This window comes from Rosa chinensis, chromosome 1 (genome assembly GCF_002994745.2).
Source record: "Rosa chinensis cultivar Old Blush chromosome 1, RchiOBHm-V2, whole genome shotgun sequence".
NCBI lineage: Eukaryota > Viridiplantae > Streptophyta > Magnoliopsida > Rosales > Rosaceae > Rosa > Rosa chinensis.
In genome coordinates, this window is record NC_037088.1 from 65,107,697 (window position 1) to 65,121,904 (window position 14,208).

General features: G+C 36.5%; 2 protein-coding genes across 2 annotated transcripts; both read left to right on the top strand.

The window, feature by feature from the left end:
* Positions 1–1,770: 1,770 nt before the first annotated feature.
* On the top strand, positions 1,771–2,808 carry LOC112172274 (replication protein A 70 kDa DNA-binding subunit B). The gene is made up of 5 exons (XM_024309560.1): positions 1,771–1,860; positions 1,959–2,232; positions 2,318–2,420; positions 2,508–2,632; positions 2,723–2,808. The coding sequence occupies exons 1-5, from the start codon at positions 1,771–1,773 to the stop codon at positions 2,806–2,808; spliced, it is 678 nt and encodes a 225-aa protein (XP_024165328.1).
* Positions 2,809–2,905: 97 nt separating this feature from the next.
* LOC112181997 lies at positions 2,906–4,409 on the top strand. The gene is made up of 4 exons (XM_024320424.2): positions 2,906–3,033; positions 3,133–3,290; positions 3,506–3,877; positions 3,975–4,409. Exons 1-4 carry the CDS (start codon positions 3,010–3,012, stop codon positions 4,045–4,047), a joined length of 627 nt encoding a protein of 208 aa, XP_024176192.2. The 5' UTR covers positions 2,906–3,009; the 3' UTR covers positions 4,048–4,409.
* Positions 4,410–14,208: the final 9,799 nt, after the last annotated feature.

Here is a 14,208-nt window from a genome sequence, read left to right on the forward strand (position 1 = left end):
ACATTTAAAAAGACAAAAAAAAAAAAAAAAAACTTCCAAAACTACCCACATTTTACCCAATGATTATTTTATTTTTATTTTTTTCTTTGGAAAACTAAACTCACACACAGAGTGTGTGTTTTGGTCTAGTTGAATAATTATCAATACCATTCATATTAAAAAGGACCCACGTTTAGAAATAATGTTCTATATGTTACTGATATTATAGTAATAAAAAAAAAATTCAGGAAAATAAGAAAATACTGAATTATGAGGAGTTCCCGGCTTTCCGCCCCAAAATTTTTGCAGCAGCTTTCGTCTTCGTTTGAAGCTGAATTCATGTAGTCAATCACGAAAAGATAATTTTATTAATTAGCTTTATCAAAGGACAGCTGAATCGAGAGAGGATGCCGGGTTGAAAATTTATGTTAGTAAATAGAGGTTGAACGTGCGAGAGCGTAGTTGCGGACTTCTTGGAAATCAAAGACAGAGCTGTTATTGAAGTTTTAGGGGGGTGTATTCAATTCAGATTTTAAAAGACTTTGTTTGAGTTTTTATAATCCATGGATTTACTTAATCCACAGATTGTTTAAATTCTATATGGACTCTGATTGATTTTAATGGATTGATTTACTAGTATTTGTTTAGATTTTACAAATCCTAGCTTATGATGTTTTTGGTAGGTTAATTTTCTTCTTCTTCTTCTTTAATTAAGCAATGGATGTATAGATCCAACTATTATCAATGACAAGAAAGTATGGCAATCTACCATTCTTTATGTTGTGTATAATGATATATGAACAATAAGAGAAAGCTAACAAGCCAAAATGTTACACAAAAAATAAAGTAGTAAATTAATGACATAATTTCTTTCATGTCTAATTTACAAAAGAATCATGTGTACGTATGTATCATCTTAATAATACTTTATAAGGTATGTATAATCTCAAAGAGGATATGAGGATGATCACGGAGCGCGTATGTGTGTATGTATCATCTTAATACTCTCTTTTTGTTTTTGTTTTGTTTTTTTCTTTTTCTTTTTCGGTTCTCTTATTCGTCCCCTGAGTACACGTACATGACCTTTAAAAACAAACAAAAATTGATTCTTTATAATTATAACAAAGGATAAGCTTTTTCTTTGCTTTCGTCATTATTATACAAGACATAATCTCAAAGAGATTAACTCAAACTTCAACTTTCGATTAATGACGGTTACTATCTATTGAAAATTTAAAGTGTTCTGTTGTACCAAAAAAAAAAAATTTAAAGTGTTCTGTAATTTCACTTTTCAAACATTAATCAGATTAACAAATACACTTATCTATTAGCATTCCCAATATTCAATTAATTCCTGTAACCATAGTTAATAGTCATTATAATAAAATGTATCTGTAATTTTTATGTTCCATATAAGTCAGATATCAGTTTCTCAAAAAAAAAAAAAAAAAAAAAAATCAGATATCATAACTGTTACTAGGTAAAAATAGATTTTAATCTTTGCTTCATAAAGACATAATGATAAATACTGTATGAAAAAAACAATTTATGCTTACTTTGTTGTTTCAGATCAAGAAAACAATGGCCCCCACCTTTATCCGTGATATAGATTTTTTTTTAATTAAATAGAGGATTAGGCGATATTAGTTCCTCTGCGACAGCCGATTTGGGGTGACTGGCACCCATCCACAATCTCGAAAGAAAGGGGGCCATCGCAACCGGGAACAGTTATGAAAAAAAGTTATCACAACCTTTATCCGTGATACAGAACCTTTTCAATTCATTGAAGAAATGAGAGCTCGGGTAGCAAGGATATGGAGGCCCAAAAAGTTCGATACTGATATCTATGATGGGCTTCATTATGTTCTCATCGATAAAAGGGTAATGTTTTCGAAACTCGTAGAATACAAATTTATACATTACAATCACTGACCATATAACTTTGATTTCTTGATTTCACATTTATTTACTCAATGTAGGGCAATGCTATCCATGCTATAATTGATGAATCACATTATCCAGTTGTTACGAACAAAATGGAGGAAGGCAGGGTCTATGACATATTTCGCTGCCATTCAAGAGCGAATGACTTTCCATTCAAAGTTATTGATCATGAGGCACACCTCTCTTTTAACCGGATGACGGAGTTCAAACAAGTTCAAGACTCTTCCTCACCGATTCCACGATATGCATTCAACCTCCTTGAGTTCAGTGAGTTAGATGATAAAAAAGAAGATCAGATAGTTCTGATAGGTAAGTATCTCAACTTTATTTAAATCATCTTCCAATTTATGGACAACTGAAATTAATAATCTTTTTTTTTCCCCTTCAATAAAAGATGTTTATGGTTGTGTGAAGTCAATCATGCCAGAGTCCCAGGTCTTTGTGAGGAACAAAGAAAAAATGGAATCAAAGTGTGAAATAACCTTGGAAAATCTCAGGTACATAATCTTGAAACATTCTTATAACTTGAAAACAATGTTTTCTTTCACAAACAATAACAATTCAATTGTTTCACCAAAATACAGGAGAGAGGATGTTAGAATCACTATGTGGGGCGATAATGCCAGACAATTTGATGTACAAGCTGTACAAAATCGTTCTCCACCGATCTTAGCAGTATTTACAAGCTTGCGGATTACTGAATTCCAACGTATGTACTTCTTCTATATATATATATATATATATGAAACTCATCAATATTAATCACTCTTTTCTTATAAATTTTTTTAATAACTTGCAGAACGAATCACATTGTCTGGAATGAATCATACCTGCATGATTGTAGACCCGCAAATTCCTCAAAGACAAGAATACAGAAATGAGTAAGTTGTCTTAATAACAAAATCAAAATTGATTTTATCATTTATTGCTTCTGATAATAACATAAAATATCAACAATACAACCTAAATATTGCAGATTAATTCTCCGAGCCAGGTGACAAAGTAAAGATTCTTGCTATCCCATTTAAACAGGCAACTCAAGAAGAGCTCAAAGATCGACAAAAAAAAACAGTATCAGAATTGAACATGCTTAATCCACGCCTGTACAACGTATGAACAATTCTATTTTCATCTTTATACAATAATTACTTTCTTTTAGAAATATTTTTCATTTTAATTACAGTCTAATAACACACACATACATAGCAGAGCAAGCCTGTTTGCTGCAGTGCTAAAATCGCTAGATTCTTGACACACAATAGCTGGTGGTATAACGGTTGTCCAATCTGCCGCAAGCAGCTTCGACAGAAACAAAATTATAATGAAATGAGTTGTATTAAACATGAAACACAACAGCCTTTGCCATGGTAAGTTCCCTTCAAAATATTGTTCCTTTTCATCTATATATAATAGGATTGTGGAAGTATAATGATCCTAATATTAAATTCACCCTTCAACTCAGATTGTTAACTATTACATATATTAAATTTCAATTCTAACTATTAATTACATAATCATAACTTAATACAAAAATATACATTGCTATTTCTTTGCTAATAATAAATAACCATTTTATGCGAAGTTACAGAGTATACGTAACAATCGAAGACCGGGAAAATGAAGCCATACTGATTGTAATGGGAGAAGCAGCTGAACAACTCTTTGGCAATACCTGTCCAGAATTACTAAACAAACAACAAGAACCTACAAGACAAGCATTGCCAAAGGAGATTGAAAATGCAATCGGCCAACAATACCTCTTCGAGATTCAACCAAAATCTCATGGTGAACTGATTGTGAAATCTGTTTCTCCAGATCCACAAAGTTTTGTAGCAGTATCAGAACAACATCCAACAACCGCAACACCAGATCGTCCTAGCACAGAAAGAAAAAGAACAGTGGAAACAAGTAAGAAAGCACTCTTCACCACTGAACAAGAGAAAAAAAGCAAAAGGTAAATTTTATTTATCCGTTCTATGTTTTCATTAAATCCGAAATGCAATCAATCCATTTATATTACTAACAATAATTTTATTATTATTACCTCATAGGCAATCCCGGCATCAAGGAACTACATCATCATCCCTTCAAAGCGAGCAACATGAAACACAAACAAGTCGCTGAACAAGAATCCGATCTCTCTGTGTTTGTAACATATATTATATTAACTTATTTGTTTTAGTTACAGCTGTGCTGACTACTTTTGCTTTTGTATAATTGTAGTCAGCGAATCAACTGAAAAGCAGCTAGAACAATTATTTTTTTGGGTAAATTCTGCTGCATTTTTGATCACTGAATTTCAGTTGATTCTACAGCCAAGCAGTGGGAGCAATTAATTTTTTGAAGTACTACTCAAGTAAGTTTTGCTCCACTGAATGTACTATAACAAAAATGTAAAAAGGCAAAACATTGTACTCTCTCAGTTATGTGTAATATCTAATGATATCAAAGTAGTTCTTAATCATATCTACTCTCTATTGTTCAGAGATGCATGCAGCAAATGTCCTGTGTAATCAACTAATCAGTGCAATATTATTATTTTCATATTAATACCAACTTTATCATATATAGTATTTTCGTAAAAATACTAACTTTATCATTTCTCTGGAAATTTTCATACAGGAACTGCAGAAACTAAAAAATCACATCTTTCAGCAGAAAACAAAGAAATCACCTCTTTCAGTAAAACGATTATAGTTACAATTCATATCCCGTAGCAAAGCGCGGGCATTTTTACTAGTGAGTACTAAAAACAAAAATAGAATTTATACAAAAATAGGATGGTACCCCAAACCACCCTCAAAAGCTCCAATGGTACCTCGGAAAACCATGTTTTTTCTTCTTTTTGAACTTTTGGAGAGAGGAGGAGTGGAGATCAGTAATTATTTTTTGTCTTCTTTTTTGGTTCTGAATGCCTCCAATACCAGTGTAGGACCAGTTGGGAAGGAAAAGAAGTCTTCTCCCACCTTTGAAGTCCATGCAGCACTTTCACTTTCAGGCAGTGTATTAGTTGCGCTATACTCTTCTTCTTCCGGTTCAATGTCCTTATAATCAGGCGTAAAGCTGAACTTAACTTCAAATTCATCATTCCCTTCGATCGCGACTCGAAAAACAGATGAGCGAACAGTCTTGATATGCATTTCTTGCCCTTCACCGGCAATTCTGAAGGTCGTCGCACACACATACTGATACTCAGAAGAATCAATGTTCTGACCAGTTTGCACAACACAAAAGTATCGCCCCCCTAAATGAACCAAATTTTGAGTTCTATCCCCTAGTAACCTGCGCGGCGGATGACACTTGGCTGTTATTAACAGAGACAATGGGGTGCCCAGAAAATGTCGCCGCTTAACAATGTCACCATCCTTGTCTGAATCCCACCAGAAAGAGAAGACCAGAACCAAATCAAGATTATGCGCCAAGGCATAGATAGTACTACCTAAAACCACTGCCCTCCCATAAAAAGGATAATAATAAGGATTCTCTGGACTAATCTTCACCTTGTGCCATGTTCTGCTATGAATATGAAAAGCCACCGCTTCATATTTCTTCTCAGTTTGCATGGATAATAGTATATATCCATAACAAACGGCATAACCGGTCATCTCGGTCTGTGCCTGATCTAGAGAATAATCTGGGAAAGGAGGCAATGACTGCCATGAATCACTGGCCGGATCATACCGCTCAAATGACGGTTCTTGGATCTGAGGAAAGCACAATGGCTGTGCAAGATAGTACAACATTCCATATGCCGATATGACAAGACAATACTGCTTAGTTGTTTTGGGTGGAGAAACCTGCTGCAGTTCTAAGTCTAAGCTTGATGTGTCGAAGAAAAATTCATGCTTGGGTATGACGGGCTTGAGATAAGGCCATGGGATTTGATTTACCATGAGATATAACTTGGAAAGGCCGCCAAATCTGGCACCATTAAATGAACAGAACCCCTCCATCTTCCAACTCTTATCAAAGAACTTCAATATAGGTTCGAGCATTGGGAGAGTTGAAGGGTCAACCCCAAATCCGCCCACAGATTTATCATGCTCAAGTTGCTGAAGTTGGTCAAGTTTGATTTCGTATACACCACCAGTGTAGGAATCATCTTGATCGAACTCCACCATAACAAATATGGATTCAGCTTTCCCCTGGTTCTCTATCACCTCCATGTCTAATAAGGTTTTAGGGTTTTCTTGTTAATTGTGCACGATCGGTTAGAAAATATAGAAAGGAGAGAGAGATTTGGGTCTGGGATAATAGGGGCTTGAGATGGCTATATATAGACTTTTTACAACTATGTAATTAGAGATTGGGGGATCTCCCATTACATATGGGATTCTCTTCCTAATTAATCTAGGGATCCTCTTCCTAATTGATCTAGGAATTCTTTCCTAGAAAATCTTGGGAATCTAATTATGATCTGAATTTCTGAAAGAACAAACACTAAAACACTAAAGAATCTTTACGATCAATTCACAGATACCCTTTAGTCTGCAAAGAGCTCAGCTTAATTCTCAGAGGCGCTTACAGAAAAGTGCCCAAGAATCTCCAGTCTCTTATCTTCCAAGATACCCTCACCGCCTTTCGTCTCCTTCCTGAGTATGTTATTCACCTTTTGCTTGTTATTGGTTTCATTATTGACCCCATTTTATATTTTCATGATTGTATATCTGGGTTGTTTCTAATTTTCAATGTTTTGTATTCAAAGTTGAATCTTCACATCTCAAATTTGGATGAAATTGAAAGGCTTTGTTTGTTTGAATTAAATGAAGTTCATCGTCGGCAAATCCAAATTATTAGAATTAAAATGCTTACAATTTGTCAATGTTAGATTTTGTTGAATAAAATGGTTCAAATAGCTTGAATTACATTGGTCAATGCTAGAATTTCTTGATAGACTGCTTATTGTTTCACTGACATGATTTTTGTGATTGCTATTACAATGACAGAATGAAGACGCGCAGTGCTGTCTCAGCAGCTCACCTCCTCCTCCAGAGCGTTGAGGCCACTTTGCCGAAGCAAAAGAAGAACTTGGCTGTTACAGAATATAAGAATGCAATGATTGCTCACAAGAGGCGCGCTAAAGCTCGCCAAGAAGAGAATGGTAACATTATTTTACTCTGTACCCGACTATTATTCCATGTTCAAAGATGTAGTCAGAGATGATGTGAAGTTTGCTAGATAACTTGAACTCGTTCTTTCCTCTCCTGTAGTTGCCCACCTGCCACAAGATGTTCTTGTACATGTATTCAGTTTCCTGGATTTTCAATCTTTAGTCTCTGTTGGGCAAGTCTGCTGGTAATTCCTTTTACTCATAGTTTCTTGGTATAATGAAGATCCAAGTAAAAACTGCATTCAACTCTAATGCTTCTTGATTGTTTTAATGAAGGCCATGGAATTTTGCAGCAAGTGATAACCGGCTGTGGCAGAGGCAATACGCTACGTTCTGTAGGGACTCTTACAATGACTTGAATATCAAGGAACAGCATACCAGTAGACAGGTTGAAGATGATAGTTATACGATGTATTCCTTGCTGGATCTGTTAAAAGTGCATTTTGTCACCGGAGAATCTAAGTTGCAATTTTACCACTTATAAAATCAGCTTAGGAGGACCGTTCCCCTATACCTCTCATAATCCGTTAAATCTTTGTGGTCAAGTAGCTATAGCCTTTTGATAATTTGTTCTCTTGCCTTCAGCTTTCAAATACAAACTCATCAATTCTTACCATTGTATATCTGCTTGGATTTCAGGGAATAATTCATCAAAGAAATTAAAATCCAGTAGGGGATACTGTAGATATTGCAAGACAATTGTTTGGCTCGATAACATGAAATGTTTCGATGACCATATTGGACTAAATCCTGAAATTCAGAAAATTGACCCTGTATCACCTAGTCAGGTATTTTCTATCTTACTCTGTTCATTGTGGTTTTCAAATTACAGTTATTAAATGGGGTTGTCTGAATGTCAGCTGTCTTACTCTTCTATGCACTTAATGGTTCCATGAAATTAAATTATCATCCCATATGACATGATGTAATTGATCCATTCTCTGGCATTACATAAAGGGTAACCGGCCTTGTTCCTCTGTGTTGCGGTAGCTTATATACCGCCAAAATTAGACCAGTATTTGAAGGATCAAATTGCCCATATTTCTAGTTCTTTCGTTGTGAAATCTTGAACCAGTCATCTTATATCTACTACGGCACATTCATCATTTTCAGGTGGTTGACTATCTGTTGGAAGATTCTATATCAGTCAAATCTTCTTCAGAGAGTGATAGCGACAGTGATTCAGAAGCAGGGTCCTTTTCTAGAGACAAGCTAGTGTACCGGTGGGTATGAGATATCCTCATTTACAACTATTTGAACAAAAATTTACAAGTATTTGAACCAAAATTACAACATTGAGAACAAAAGTTACCATATTCATTTACACTATTTACATATAGTTAAACAAAAATTACAACATTGACAACGAATTTATTCAAAAACTTATAAAAATGTCGTAAGAAGTGTAATTACTATTATTAGAACTAAGATTACAATATTGACAACGAATTTGTTCAAAAACTTGTAAAATGTCGTAAGATATGTAATTACCATTATTAGAACTAAGATTATATAAAGTATGACTCAAATTACAACTTTGACAACAAAATTTGTTCTCACTTTTGTAAATGTGGGTATGAGATACCCACCACTACACTAGAATTTCCCCCCTTTCTAGGTTATGGTCCTATCGAAGACCCTTGACCAGCACTGAAGATATGCCTTTCCCTTGAAACCAATTGCTGCATGTATTATGTATAGAGCTGCTCTGCGGCCATTAGATCGTTAACAAAGATTGCCTGTTGTCGATTAGTTTGCTTTCTGGGCATTGGCCCTCCGTGTAACTAAAAAGAACTTAAAGAATGTACAGATAGTATTAACATTCAGCATGTTTCATTATCCTTGTGTTCTAATTGAAGTGACACTAATTCTTAAGAGACCACTGGAGCATGTTTATATTTCTAGTAGCAAACAATTTTTATGTATTAATGAATTTTTCTATATACTCCAGTAAAGAAATCTTCGCAAAATTGAAAAGACTTCTCAAATGAAAACTATCCCTGGCCGAAAAAGGAAAGGAAAAGATAAGTGCAACTTTCTAAATAAAAAGCAATAGATCCCAATGTAATATGCAACCAGAGATTTATAGATCTAAAACACTTATATTCATTAAACTGTGCGCTCATTAGACCAGTTCTGAAATAAAATGCAGAAAGAGGTAATCTAACGAAGCCCAAGCCCCAAGGCCCAGTCCACTAGGCAACAGCCTAGGGAAACTGAAGCCCAAGCCCGATCCTGCACTCCTCACCTCAACCCTAGAGATCCAGCCAAAAGGACCAGCCAGTGAGCAACCCATCCTCATCATTCTGGCGGCCTCCCTCTGGCCTCCGCCATTGTTGAAGATTGTAGAAGAAAACCCCTAAACTCCGACTAAAAAATCAACAAATGACGCTAAAAAAATCTCCTCAGAGCCTCCGTTGCTCCTCCGAGAATCTAAATGTCGCACCACCATGATCGTGGCTAGAGCACCAGAGCCGCACCACCCAGGCGAACTTGAGACAAAGCAGCTACCTTGCTGCCAGCCTGTCACCGATCTGCTCGCCTTCCTCTCCCCGAAGCACGCAACCGCCTGGTATAGGGAATGAGGTTCACCACTGCTAGCGAATGCGAAACTAGGGTTTCGCCTTCGAGGTCTCTCCAAAACTCACAGAGGCCACCTTATCAAATTGAAAACCTTTTAATTATTTATTTCTATGGAATACATGGACGGTTCATCATAATTGTAGTAAGTGTTGTTAGAACCATCCATTTGTTTGATTCAATTAGATAATTAAACGATTTCTGATTCAATTGATTTTTTACAAGGATACTTTTTAAAGGCTAATTTAACTAGCTCGCAACTCTCTAACTTTTTTTTTTTTTGATTGGGAAATTCTCTAACTTTTAAACATTTATTTAGAGATGGAGACATAAATTATATCATATGAGAGCAAAACCTCTTTAAACTGTACAAATAATTGCAAAATAAATCATCAAACTTGCTGCCAACCAAATTACTTAACAACCTTGGAAGGAAAGAAATTGCTATTTTAGACCCTAACCTGTCTCTCCCAAATCAGCTCATTTCTTGAGTCAACATCTTAAAAAACACGTTAATGTAACTCAGCTGGAAAGATATAAACAACTAGTAGCACAATAATACTTAGGGCCACCACCCCAAAATTATATCAAAACCAAAAACCCTATATGGCTATATATATTACACTTCCCTTTCCTGTAGTACCACAACATCCCACATTCTCAAACTAGAGCACTAGACAAAAGCCTCTCCTCTCCCTCAAATCCTCCACATTCCCAAGAACCAAAACCACGAGGGACGAAGTATCCACATACTTATCACTACCCCACCTTACAGAGCCAATGACACCGCCCCATATATTGTCTCTGTCACTACTCCATTCATCATCCCCCAGCTATCTCTCTCCTGTAAGTATAAATTTACTTGTGATAAAATATAAGAATACATTCTCAGTACAAACAATACTTTAGGCATGCTTTGATGAAAACATATCTATGAGACAAGTGATCTAACCTTGATGCGACATTGTGAATCTTCTCCTCTGATCAATCTTTGATACTAAACTCACTGATGGGGCTGAGTTGATTAATAGCTTGTGATTGATAGAGCAGGGACCCTATGTCTGTATATATAGGAATTGAACTTAGCTCCTCCAATAAAAGATACTAAGTCCTAAACCATATACCAAAAGTAAACTTAAGTCATGTACAATATGGATTTAATCTTAAGATAGATCTCCATAACCTTAAATACAATATCGATTCATATTGTTAGAGGTCATAAGGATTAGAGACATCATTCACTTGTCAATTACTTATTCTGCTAGTAGCAAAGCAAAGTTGTTGCATATTAACTTAAATCATGACATGTCCATATGTAATTTCTTACATCTCCCTCCATCCTAGTGATGATGTGCCCGAGTGTTTGACATGGCTGAACTCATAGCCAAGTGGAAGTGTGTTGTTCCTCTGTTTTGGAAGCTTAATTAGGATTGTTTACAAAGGAGCAGTTGGGAGAAATAGCTGTGGGGTTAGAGAGGAGTGGCCTAAGGTTCTTGTGGGTGGTCCGTAACCCATCTTAAGCTTCTCATAATCAAAGTGTGGCTATTGCGGTCCATCCTGACCAGGATTTGGATATTTTGCTTCCGGAAGGTTTCTTGGGTAGGACCAAGGATAGGGGTCTTCAGTCGAGTATATCCAACCAGGTCTTTGAGGTTAAACTGCAATTGACATGAGTGATAAATAAAATTTATGAAAACTGAGATAGTGTTTCGATCGATGTCTAGAGAGGACTGCAAGTCTATTTTTGTGTGGGTCTTTAATTAGTTTTTAGGCACCTCAATACCTGATGATGCCCAACTCTGATTCATATTACCAGAACAACCAAACGAACATTGTGTGCATCATGTTAAGGGACGTAGGCAGAGAGTTTTCGGAAGGATTAATTGTTGAGAGGGGAGGAGTTAAGGAGGAGGGCGCCGCTAGTGGGGGAGGTTCAGGCGGCGAGGATGTCGAGGAGGGTGGACTTTCCGGCACTGCTAGGGCAAATAACGGTGAGGATTTGGGAGGGGTACGTATGCGGTGAGGGTGACGTCGCGGAGGATTTTGGTGGGGGAAGAAGGGAGGTGCATGGCTTGAAGAGGAAGTTAAGTGGAGCAAAGGGGGTGGTTGCGGTGGTGGACTTGGTGTATGATATTGAGGAGGCTGTTAGTTCATAGGTTAATTTTGGATGGAGGTAGGGATGGTGTGTCTTCCATGGAGTTAAGATTGTTTAGGAGGTGGGGTCGGATGAAGGGTGGAGCTTTGGACTTGAAGGAGTGAAAAGCGCTGAAAGATATGCATGAAATAGTAGTTGCAGTACTGGAATGGATATGTGATTATGTGGTGATGATTGTGGTCTCTCCATTAGTAGGACACTCGTAATTGGAATTTGGAAATGTGAGAATTTAAATTTTTTGGGAAAATTAATGCATGTAATCAGTGCTAATGATCAATGCAAACAAAGGAATTAGCTTTATGCAAGAAGAATCAGCTAGTATTTAAAGGAATGTGACCAAAAATTAAAAGGCCTAGCTATTTGACTTTGCTCTAAGCAATATTCTTCTTAATTAATATGCTCCTTAACATGTAAATTTCTTAATGGGAAAATTACTGGTCACACCCTATACTTTGGGTGCGTCGACAGTTCAGTCCCTAACATTCTAATTTTAACAAATAACTCCTCAGACATTCAAATTTCACACAATTAGGTCCAAAATGACTATTTTACCCCTCATTCCTTTTTTTTTTTTTTTTTAAATCTCTCTCTCTGTCTCTCTCTCTCTCTAATCTCCTCATCCGGAGATATGCACTGACCCTGCAAAGACCAAACCCAAACACTAATCGAATTCGACTCCAGCCTAAAGCATTCTGCCCCCTTATTAAAAAAAGAAAAAGAAAAAAAAAGGAGACGAGGCCCAAATCGCATTCGACTACGGTCAGTCACCGAATTTATCTCTCTCGCTCTCGGATACCGATCCTATCCCTGCATAATCAACTCCAGTCAATCATCACAATCGCAAAACAGTACCCAAAGTGGCATCATTAACCAGAGAATGACGTAAAAATGCAAAATCTACTCTACAACACAGCCAAAACAGAAATGAACTAATTTCACCCACTCGGCAGAACTAAAAAAAAAAATCAATATCAAAATCAGGCCAGAAATTCGAGTTGAAGCAAATCCTAATCTATCCACCTCTTCAACAATTTCGAAACACAAAACAGCAATCGAAGCTTGAATATTACACCAGATCATAATATAAACAACAACAACAAAACGTGCATTCCGAAGTTGATCAAGTCAACGACTACTGATTACCAAAATGGAGGCAATCAACTCAACATAGCCAATTCTAGGACCACAGTGACTGACGAAAAACGAGTTAAAGATACCCAGACGGTTGTCGGAAACCGGAATCATAGCAAATTACGACATCACCCAAAACTCAAATTCATCAGAATCCGTTCGAAATCGAAAACCATTTATACAAGCAAGTAGAGCGTGACAAGGGGAGAAAGATTCATACTACATGGAGTTAAATCGGCTGCCGGAGTCGCCAGAATTTGCAGAAGACTTCGCCGGAAAATTTCAAGCTTTGGATTGTCGATTCTTCTCCCTCGTTCGATGCATGGATGATCCAAGGCCACAGAACTATCGGCGATGGCGAGACGAAGAGAATGAAACCCGTGCATCGGCTTGAGGCCGCCTGACGGTGGAGCGCCAGTCGAGTTAGGGCGTTGGTTCACATTGTGAGAGAGTGAGAGAGAGAAGCAGAAAATAGAATTAAAAGAGACAGAGAGATTAAAAAAATAAATAAAAAAGGAAGGGAGGGGTAAAATAGTCATTTTGGATCCAATTGTGTAGGATTTGAATGTATGAGGAGTTTTTTGTTAAAATTAGGATGTTAGGGACTGAACTGTCGACGCACCCAAAGTACAGGGTGTGACCAGTAATTTCCCCTTTCTTAATTGATCGAGACAACTGTTTGTTGCCTCTAATTTTGGTCTCTGGTTATTTAAAAATATTTGCAAAGTACGTCACTTCTTAATAAATCGCAAGTGTTAATTAAACACAGATTAAAAATGAAATTTGAAATTGGATCAAAACTCATAATCAAACTAGTAATATTATACTGTAGTATAAATGGAACTTTATTTCTGTCAAGTAGTGCTATATATTGATCTGCAGCTCCAAAAATCATCGGAATATCTTTTACTTATCAACGATTCATGATCTGTTTTAAGATCTATTACCCACTTGGCCAATAGAATAAGATCACAAGTTAATGAACTTGAACTCATCAAACGGTATTTTCCAGCTCAATATATAAAGTAAATGACAAAGAAGAAGTTCACAAGTAGTTGTGGAAATAGACGGAGTTGGCAAGTTTGCAAATAGGCCAATCTGTTGAGTGCGTGAAGAAGCATGTGAACTAAACATCATATATATTTCATGCTGCATAAGATGAGTAAAAACAAAAATGCGATTGAAAATAGAGGGAATGTGATGCTTAAGATAATAGAAGAGGGTCAATAATATATTATCATTTGCTTATGTCTATATTACGAGCTGTGTTATGGTTAATATTACGAGCTGTGCGTTTTTGGTTTCCTTT